General features: G+C 43.3%; 1 protein-coding gene across 3 annotated transcripts; it reads right to left on the bottom strand.

The window, feature by feature from the left end:
- Positions 1-487: 487 nt before the first annotated feature.
- On the bottom strand, positions 488-8750 carry LOC119285506 (protein SEMI-ROLLED LEAF 2-like). 3 transcript variants are annotated; one of them, XM_037564797.1, is made up of 20 exons: positions 8459-8750; positions 8196-8356; positions 7833-7907; positions 7608-7723; positions 7381-7492; positions 7113-7235; positions 6951-6998; positions 6300-6502; positions 5522-5718; positions 4831-5111; positions 4503-4652; positions 3896-4294; positions 3495-3644; positions 3173-3248; positions 2960-3084; positions 2160-2351; positions 1876-2016; positions 1583-1717; positions 1034-1234; positions 488-959 (listed from the first exon to the last, which is right to left on the bottom strand). In XM_037564797.1, the coding sequence occupies exons 2-20, from the start codon at positions 8328-8330 to the stop codon at positions 834-836; spliced, it is 2985 nt and encodes a 994-aa protein (XP_037420694.1). In that variant the 5' UTR covers positions 8331-8356; positions 8459-8750; the 3' UTR covers positions 488-833. The 3 variants fall into 3 exon arrangements, with proteins under 3 accessions (XP_037420694.1, XP_037420696.1, XP_037420695.1); XM_037564799.1 differs by having other exon boundaries at positions 2960-3081; XM_037564798.1 differs by having other exon boundaries at positions 3896-4291; positions 8459-8749.
- Between the last annotated feature and the right edge of the window lie 1836 nt (positions 8751-10586).

Genomic DNA, 10586 nt, shown 5'->3' with positions numbered 1-10586 from the left:
GATCGCAATGTTTCTCGACTACCCCGCTGGATGCTGTTGAAAATCCTGAGTTTTAGAAGCCTAGTCTCTCCTGGCTCGTTTTATTTCTCTGTATTTTCGATCTAGGCATCAGCTTCACTGATGCACGTGTCTGTAATAAGTTTGAACCGTCTGAACTTCGGTTGGGATGTAAGAACAGATTTTGTTTGGTTTCATTCTTGTTAATGGAACCGGAGAGAGGTCTCCCCTGTTCATCGAAAAAAAAACATGTTGTGTGCACATGATTAGTTGTGGAAAAGTTAGACATCAATGAAGCATGTCCTGAACTCGCGCATGCTTTTTAACAATTTAGAAATGTCCTTCCAAATGGTGTGAAAAATCGTGTTTAAAGCATTGCACTTGTGTAACCCCATTTCAGCATATACACGGAAATGACTGCTGCTCAAATATACAACGTGCAGTAGCTGATACCTGATTCGGCATATCTGTGATTCCCTCCGTCCCACGATTCAACGGGCGTATTTTGCTTTGTTGTTTCTCGTTCTAGACTACACGGACAAGAAATGGAGAGATGCCCAGATCATGGCATTAGTCTCGATCACAAGTCTTCTCGCTACAGACAACAGACACGACACGCTAGGTTGCAGTCGTCTAGTACTGCGATGCACATGATCACACACGCTACAACCGTTTTAGTACATAGATAGATACACGTGGTCATACATACCCTACAACAACTGATACCACGTTACTCGCAGCCACGAGGCCAAGTCATTAACACAAACTAGTGTTCGGTGCTTAGATACTACAGTCTAGCACTTCTTCCGACGGCTAGCTGTGATCCGCAAGGGTAATCACATCTCCTGCGGGGTGCGATAAGCTGCCTTCAAGAAGTTGTCGAATGGGCTGGCCGGTGGAAGCTTCACCATGGAGCACGGCTCCGATAACGTGCGGTTGATCTCGAAGCCACAGGAATTTACCTGGACAAATGTTGTTAGTGAAAGTGAAAACAAGATTCAGAGCAAACCGGTTGGGCTTTGTAGAATCTTCATACCTTAGGAAGGATGAAACGATCGGCAGCGGGAAGGCTTGGCACAGGATTGTCTGGAGTCGAGCTGTGGCCATTCACGAGCCAGCTTGATAGCTTCTTCCTGGTGCCCGATCCCAGGGCCTCACATTGACTAGTCATTGTGCCGTATGGGAGGGGGGAGGTAGAAACGGATGACCCTGCAACCTGGCCAGCTACATGCAGCGCCTGACCAGAGAAACAGTCTACTACTCAGAACCCAATGCAAAAACGAAGTATAACAATGTTTTGCTGTGGTTATACTAGCTTTACCACACAAGAAAATGTGAACACTGAAACAGAGGTAGCAAGTGAAAGGGGGCTAGTGCAGTGGCGGATCCAGGAATTCAACATTGGGTGTCCAAAACAAAAAATCACCCTAACAGAGAAGCCAATTGGTTCACGGCAATACAGTCAGTTTAGGACAGTGACATGTATTTTCACAACAGGTACCACACAAGAACTATGAGCCAACAACCGAGTAGTAAACCGTGTCACCGTGTGCAACAGCAGCTGAATTTCACAACAGGTACTCACCGATTCAAGCAGCTGACCAACACCCAGGACACGGGGAGCGGAATGAGGAAGCGTAATCTTGGATGTGGAGCTAGCAGTATTTGTAATTGGTGAGTCATGCAATCCACCATCTACCGAAGATGTTCTTGAACACTCCTACAATGCAAAAGGACACATGTGAGAAGATGTAAAAATACATTTTAAAGATGGCAACGTACAGTACAAGAAGGAACATTGCAGTATTGCAAACTTTTGCAAGTGCCAACACCTAACAAAATTTGCGCTATAAGGATCATTTGGTGTAAGTGGCATACCTCATCAAAAGAAAGGGATTCATCGGAAAATGCCTGCGCGTGAAAGTTGGCCCAGTCAAGGACTGAATTTGAACCAAACAAGGGAACTTCTTCAGGAGTAAACATCTCTGTGAGCTCCTTCGCCAATGCATCCTTGTCCATCTGATAACGCAGTTATAAGAACATTATGAAATAGTACATTGCCTTCACTTCCAACAGCATCAGTATATGATCTCACTAGGACCATAAAATGCAGTGTCAACAGCAAATAGATGACAAAATTGAACCATTCTCACAGGACTAACCTCTGTTAAATTTGAAAGTGCACAGGCAATCACATCAAGCACTCGATGATCATTTATCCCCACTTTCTTTCTGCAATCAGAAAGTACAGACCTAGCAATGTCTTGATCACTTTCAGAGCCATAGCTGCCAAGATCCGATTGCAACCTTACATAGAGTTGCAAATCTTCACCAATTCTTAGATAAGAATCAATCTGCAAAAAAATTGATAACATAGTTTTTAGCAAACGTTCAGGAAATTGAAGGTAATTTTATATTTGCTAAATACTGTCACTTATTTATGAACGGAGGGAGTAGAACAAACAAAAGTTATCGAGGAGATAATTGGGCAACGGGCACAGAAGGCCACAAGAGAGCTACCATTAAAGTGAGGCACACCAATGAACATTAGTACGAACACAAGAAATACATTGTGTTGCTGCACACAAGAAATACTGCAAGTATACATTTTTTTGGAAAAAAAACAAAGTAAAGTTTCACCTAAGAAACATAATAGGAGTATCATATTAGCATCTGTAGTAGAACTTAGGATTTACATCAGATATTGTACTAAATCAGCGACACTTATTTTGGGACGGAGGGAGTACCTTAGAAGTAATACGTTTATTTAGATAAAACTGAAGTACAGTTTCACATGTAGAAACATAATAGGAGTATAGCATATGTACTAGAACTTACACCAGATAATGTAAAACACCTTAGAGCTAATACTTCTTCTTTTGAGAAAACTGAAGTAAAGTTTCACATGAAAAAACAAAACAGAGGTATCTTAATAGTTTCTGTACTACAACTGAGTACTTACATTGGATGAGGTAAAACACCTTAGCAACTCTGCCAATTCAACAATATGACAGACTTTTCCAGCAAAAGCCAGCATACTCGTTGCTAAGGAAAAAATAGACCGTTGGCAAGAAGGGGGCAGGCCTGCTGGAAAAATTGCATATAAGATAAGTGAACTTCAAGATGTGGATGCGGAAACAGGCAATCATAAATTTTAGTATTATGCAGATCCTACCACTTGGAGTTAAAGCAATACTTCGGAGGGACAGAGGCAACTGGAAGAACTGAATGTTATTACTGTTGCTTGAATTCTGCAGCACCAAAACCACTATTTCAACATGGGAAATTTTACTGAGCCAAGATAATATGACCTTCCATAGTATGCAAGGATATATTTCTTGCAGCATAAAGAGAAGATGAGACCATTGACATGACTAAGTATCTCTTTATGAAAGAAAAAATGCTACCCCAAAATGAGGAAAATGAGAACAACTTGATAAATTCTTCATGGATATACTTGAAAACTTCAAAAATACGGTTTAAAAAGGAACTCGTACCTTAAGGCGGGAAGAAAGAACTGTGAGGCTGTATGAATGACCAATGGCCTCATAATTAAAAGGAGTGTTATCGGTCTGATTGGCCTGTATCCAAAACGCAGACAGCAATTGATTTGTTTGATCTTCAGTTAACAGGACGATTTTGGTTTCCTGGAAGATGGGTCAAAAGTTTTTTCTTCAGTAATCATGATTAATGAGTTGTGTATCGTGATCCAACCAGACCCAAAAATATATACTCACTCCGATCCATATTAGTTGACGCCCAAACGGATGTATGTAGCACTGAAATACGTCTAGATACATCTGAGCGTCAACTAATATGGAACGGAGGTAATACATCGCAACAAAACAAGGGCCCTTGCAGGGGTGAGGGGGGGGTGGACGGGGCAGGACTGGGTTACCTCAGCAGAACTAGCTAGTGTTGCCCATCGATCGATGAAAGAGAAGACCAACTTTGAAAAATAAGCCGGGCTTTTTCGTGCCCAAACATGCTTATTATCCTCTTCATGGGTGTTTCTTTCCTTCCCATCATCATGCATCATATGTCCAGGCTTATCTGAACCTAAGCATTCTTTCTCTCTCCTTAACTTCTCAAGTAGAGCAGTAGCTGAAGCAAACACTGACGGTGATCGAGATTGACACTTTTTTGTTGCAAATAGGTACTCTGAATCACCCCTCTGATGGCTTGGGCCTCGGACAATTACAGCAGAAAATATGTGGTGCGCCCCCACACGAGTGTCTGCATCTGGATGTACCATGGATCTCAATATCTGCTGGAGGAGTGCTTCCGGAAACACCTGCTAAGAAGAGTTAGATTAAAAACTCAGCAAAGAATGGCAGAAGTAGCCAACTGATCACGGAGTAGAATTCTGCAAACGATGAACAGCATTCAATGCAATAAATTATTTGATGTGAAGAAGAGAATGCACAGTTTCTGAACTTCATCACATCACCGTTTATTAATTTAGAAATTATTTGATGAGTGCATAGTATAAATTCAGAACTGACCATAGGAGCGTCCGAAGATACTGATGTCAAAGAGATTATGTGGCAAAGTATCAGCGAACTTCCAATAGTTGCTCTAGCAACAGCAGGAATAGAAGGCAAATTCTCCAATGTAATTGCCATCATGTCATAAAGTGGCCGCACATCTTTAACCTATAAGAAGTTCCAAAAAATTAACAAAAGTGAAGGAAATGTATGTATAAAACTATATACTAGTGTAACTCTTTAGCGTCAAAGCTCTCGCAGTTGCAAATTTCTAAGAAAGATGCACTAAAAACATCCACGGCAGTTGACAAATGTTAGCATGTAACTGGAATAGTGTGGGACATACTCCTCTTACGACTTCAACAAGACAGCCCTCCAGGAAATTTTGAAGAGACTCATTCAAGCTCAGCTCTTGAACACTGGCTGACTCCATGGCCTCTAGTGTTTTCCTCAAGTGCCTGCACAAGTCACCTGTTACTGCAAGTTCAGGAGCAACTCCTCGTGATCGCAGCTGTCGTGCCAAAGATGTTGCTGTCTGAATAATATCAGATTTAGTCTGAGGACAATGCAAAATATTCTTGTGGTCCAGATGACGGATGACAGCAGTCAAAATCAATTGTTCGTTGCCTATGAGAAAAAAAAAAGTATTAGCGCTTTAGCAGACAAGGAAACCCCTTGAATATGTTGCAAACAGGAAAGGAAAGTGCACTGTGGACTGCAAATGTATTCCGTCAGAAAATGGGTCACGATCTACCGAGAAACGAGCAATCACAGCAATATAAGAAGACTTATAATGCATTCAACAATTGAAAACGCCAAACATAGTGTTTGCTCAAAGATGACTAAATAGATTGGAAGTATGGAACAGCAAGAAAATTGTCGACACTTTCTCTATTACTAGAAAGAAAAGGATCTTCATAGCATGCCATATAATTAGAAGAATAAATAGAAAGCTCATATATAGCATAACATGACCTACGTATTTTTACTATTTTGATAGTACAAAATTCAAAATCTTCTTGGGAACAAAAATTTACCTGAACTCTTCTCTAGATAAGACATATCAGACATGACAAGCAAAGCTAATCCATGCCGAGGAGCCCATTGTTTCTTCATATCAAAGTAAGAAAACATTGGATCAAGGATGCGTCGCATAGTTGTACTCTCTTTGGCCAGTTCTGCAAGCTTCTGAACACAAATATGGGACCATACTTCTGGAGATTCGCGCTCCTCCCTGCATAGTCATTCAAATGAATCATAATATGTTGGGTTCATCTGAGTTCGAATATTAAAAAGAAGCAGAATCAAACATGTCACAAAATATAGGTTGGACGGTCATTCTCAAGGCCATTACTCCTGCTGCCAAGTTCCCATTCATCCCTTGATTGATGGATTAACCAGTGAAAAAACATACTTGACTTATTTATATTATAATCTGCTATGCTTCAAAAGGAAATTTTCTTCAATGTTTTCGTGTTCTTTTTCTGCATCTCCAGTGCAATGTGCATGTACTTGATAGCAAGATCACATTAGTCACACAAATAAGTTGTCAGTAGAAGTTGAAAGACACCTACACTATTAAGTGTGGTATCTGAACCTCAGTTATAGGCTTCTAGCATGTATGTACCCTTCAAAGTATGAAAAGGAATGACATGCACTATTGCTAGACACCATACAGAACTAAAATGAACTGAAAGGTTGCAATGCAGTAAAAGTGTGTATGATGTGCACCAGCATGCATTTTTTTTCTGCACTAAATTTAGGGAAAAGAAAAAGTGCTATAGCGAGTATATATAAATGAGAATGACACTTCACCTGGTCAGTGCTGAAGAGTCCCTTGCTGATCGCAGTCTAGTAGTTGTTGCACTACAGAAATTTACATCATTACCTCCACCTAAACCAGCTCTTCCCTCACGCCTGACTATTTCATCAACCCAGTTATGCTGTGATGCATGTCTGTCATCATCACCACCAGCAGTTCCATCCATCCTATAATTTTCCAAGACCGACTGCACCATCTGTCACGTCAAAGAGAGTTAGATTGTCAACATCCATCATTACATTAAACTTGAGAAATATAAAAGTTCTTCAAGAGCTTATCAAACAAAACAGCACACGAAGTTTAAACTCCCCGAACGAAATAGAGAAACCATAACGGAACCAACTGAATTCTTATGTACCATGATATAACCATTTTACTAGAAGTCAAAACAGAAATCATTAAAAAACTGGATAAGTCAACAACGTTTGCAGTCTGCAGAAGACAAGATAAATAATTGTGTTCTTTATGACCACACAAGCATTCTATTGGTAATAACCTGGTGCAAACGAGCAACTAAGCAAGCAACCAGGCTGAGCAATTTGGAACTCAACTATCCAAGAAACAAGCTTAATCTCCTTTGATTCTCCACAGCCACAAGTAATGATCAATGGAGCAATGCAACTAAAAGAACTGATTGTAGTTACCTCATCAAAATCAGCAAATATGTATGAATGTTCCTTCATAAACCAGATCTGCACGAGCATTACAATAGTTAACTGAACTGGACATTCAAACAAATTACCTGGAAATGTGAAGATAACAGAAAATGAAGAAAGAAAGCTGCAAAGCCACATTTATGGATTTACCATTGCTGAGAGACACTGTAGGCTTGCTGCCCGCAGAAGACTATGCTCCACTCCCTGTTGCCGTGAAAGTGTGCACACTTTGTGGGCCAAGCTCTCAATATTCCGTGCATATGTGTTGTCTACCTATGAATGTGACAACATGGTGAATGTCATACATAACTAAAAATAAATAAAGTGACTCGAGTAGTAGCCTTTCATGATTAGGAGGAACAGATTGAAATGCAATGTTTATAACTCTTAAGCGTGTCTGATCCATCATAATGCCCACCTGGCTGTAAATAAACCTCGCGAAAGTTTGACATCCAAGGATATGAATGTTCTCCTGCTTGCTTTCCAGAAGGTCGGTGAGGACGTTCACCAGGCTGATGGCAAAATATGCCCTATACCATCACATGCATGCAGTAACATAACTTTTTAGCCACGAAGCTTCATCGGAAACCATTAACATTTTCGAACAGAAAACGTGAGTGGCAGCCAAGAATTTCAGAAACTCACATCTGCTCCTTACAAATGAAGAGTAGCTTGCTGTATGCTTCAGTGATTATCTTGACATAGTTCAAATGAGCAGCACGCAGTTCCTTGCGACTCCTCTGTTCCAGAAACTTGGCAATCTGACAAGCATGCAGTGAAGGGAAACCTACTGAATATTGATTAACCAAGGACCCCTAAAGAATACTTTAGCAATGAAATGTGAGAAAGCATGATGCAAAGGTCACATGCCTTTGGAATGCGCAGGGGATTCTTGGCAGCATACTCGCATAACTTCATGATTTTCCTCTCATTTGGTGGACCCTCCTGCAAAGGTAAACTCTACTCTATGAGCAACTATACGCCCTAATACTGAAGTATCAAGTGTGAGCATTAGTGTGTCCTTTGCAAGCAACAGCGGAAGCTGCATTCTGCAAAAAACAATTACACAGTGGCAGAAGATAACCATGTGACATGGCCACGTTCTGTGGAGCATGTTTAAGGAACATGTGGATTGCTCCACTTATAGATCGAAGACAGCACAGCACAGCATATCCAACGACCGCAGCAGCAACCAACCAGGCCGGCCAACAATAGCGACAAGCGAGCACTTACAGGCGTCTTGGGGAATATCTCAGCGAGCAGCTTCTTGTACCGCTTGACGGGGCGGCGGGAGCTCGGGCGCAGCGCCGGGCAGCAGACGCACATGCTCTCGCACGACGGGAACAGCTTCGCCCCCATGAAGCCCATCTTCGGCGGCCCGCGGAGGCTGGAGGCTGGAGCAACCGGCTGGGTCAGTGGCGGATCTAGACGGCGTGCCGCGTGCGCATTGTGGAGGTCAGTGGGATTTCTTAACTAATCGCTGGACGGAAACATACCTCCAAGTTACCTCCAAACCCAACCAACGGGCGGAGGTTGCGGACGGGGTGGAGGCACGCGATGCCGCGAAAAGGGAGAAGAGTAATGGCGACGGCGGCGACGCGCGCGAGAGGGGCGGAGGGGTTGTGGGGCACGGCACGGCACGGCTAGCTAGGTCAGGAGAGTCCAGGCATGGCGGAGACGAGCGGAGGGGAAATTTGGTCTGTTGGGGGGGAGTGGGGAGTGGGGAAAGAGGAGGAAGGGCAGAAGAGGGGCTTCACGTGACCGCGGCCTCGGTGGCAGGGCCAATTGGAGCAGCCTTTTCTCCTGTGCTCGGCGAGGATTGACGACGGCTTTCCACGCCCACCCGCCAGCGGCCAGCCTGCCCAAAAGTACACACAGTGACGCACATGGCAAGGCGTTGGGTTTGGATTTCGGTTGCACCCGAGGCTTCTTCAGGAAGATAGGATTCTTAACAATACTATCTCTCATTTAATGGTGACTTTATCAGAATCTCTCTTCTTAATTAACCACCGTATAAGACAAAGTCATAACTCTCTTTTTAATTAATCCCTGTCTAACATAAAATCATCAGGACTAGCCTTATTTAAGTACTACTACATGTAGTAGAAGAGATAGGTTATAGCATCTACAATCACGATTGTCAAATTTGGCACTGTATACGACCACCGACTGACCAATTCACCCTTTATTTCTTCAGTCCTCCTCCAAGAACCCTTCCCAGTGGACGGGATCAGACTCACTGTGGGATGCGCTGCCAGATTGGTTGCCGGAGCCGGACATGATGGAGGGGAGGGGAAGGAAGGAGACGAGCAGTGGAAACGAAGTAGAGTGATCGAGTGTGTGGACTGGCTAGGGTTTGGTCCAGATGGGGTATTTATGGGACAGAGTGGGGCCGGATCCGATGTGGCAGACACGTCTGAGCCTCCTCATATTCGCCCCACATATGGGTTGGGTATGGGGGTGTCGGACAGCTCGGACACATAGGGCTAGTTTGAGAGGTTCGGTTGGGTCACAAAAATGCGATCGGTCAGTGACCAGGCCATCCGACGTGTAGGGGCAATATGACAGGTCCGGTTGTAGATGCTCTACCAATTTGGACATGGCCCAAAAATGTATTCAGCCGCCTCATTCCTAATCCATATGTCTAATATCTAAGTTGTCTGCACCCCCAAACTCAGTTCATGTGTGGAAAAAATTTGAGGCAGGTCAGACGCATTTGTCACGATAGATTGATAGTCTAAACCCACACAAAACCAACATCATCCGCACTGGAGCTCACTAGTTTCCTGCCCACATTCAAGGCATGTTGGTCGATGCACCGCCCGAGGAACCTACCAGCACCTATTAAAGCCGGGTGGCAAGGACCAGAACTAGTTGCCTCATATTTTCCTCTTTTCTCCTCCTGTTTTATCGTTCACCATGGTGTGCGATAAGGTCACATGGTACAAGATGCTCCTGCCGAAGCGTCGCGTGGAGCTTGCCACCGAAGAGCGTGAGTACCATGCCCAACGCATAGCCCGCCGATACGTCTCAAACATATCTATAATTTTACTGTTTTATGCTATTATACTATCATTTTTATATACTTATATAGCAATTTATATTATTTTTGTGGACTAATCTATTAATTTAGTTCGCAATATCAGTTTCTATTTTCTGCTTGTTTATGGCTTCGCGGCCAATCAATAACTATGGAGGCCAAAATCAGTTGCCGATTTAATACGATATTTTGGGCAACAAGAAACACACTAAGCTTTGGGAGACCCCGGAAGAGCTATCAGGGGCCCACACGGGCACCCTGCGCGGCCTAGGGGGGGTCGTGCCACCTGGTCGTGTGCCCCCCCTGCACCGCCTTTGTCCAATTCCACCGCCGTAAATCCATATAGATACTGAAACCCTCTAGCATATTTTTAGAAGAATTTTATCGCCACCACAAGTTTCTGTTCCACGAAGATCCATCTGGAGAACTTTTACGGAGCTCCGTCAGAGGGGGAAGCCATTCCCCGAGTACTCTTCTTCATCAACCTTGCTGCCTACATGACGATGTGTGAGTAGTTCCACTAGGACCTATGGGTCCATAGTAGTAGCTAGATGACTCTCTCTCTCTCTCTGGATCTTCAATAC

This window comes from Triticum dicoccoides, chromosome 4A (assembly GCF_002162155.2).
Source record: "Triticum dicoccoides isolate Atlit2015 ecotype Zavitan chromosome 4A, WEW_v2.0, whole genome shotgun sequence".
Lineage (NCBI taxonomy): Eukaryota > Viridiplantae > Streptophyta > Magnoliopsida > Poales > Poaceae > Triticum > Triticum dicoccoides.
The sequence above is the reverse complement of the archived record's forward strand: the minus strand, read 5'-3'. Positions and strand labels throughout refer to the sequence as shown.

Coding starts and splice junctions, on each gene's coding strand:
- LOC119285506 (XM_037564797.1), bottom strand. CDS start 8,330: ATGGGCTTCATGGGGGCGAAGCTGTTCCCGTCGTGCGAGAGCATGTGC. Junction 7,493..7,607: donor TTCATTTGTAAGGAGCAGAT/GTGAGTTTCTGA, acceptor GTGATGGTATAG/GGCATATTTTGCCATCAGCC. Junction 1,718..1,875: donor AATCCCTTTCTTTTGATGAG/GTATGCCACTTA, acceptor TTTGCATTGTAG/GAGTGTTCAAGAACATCTTC.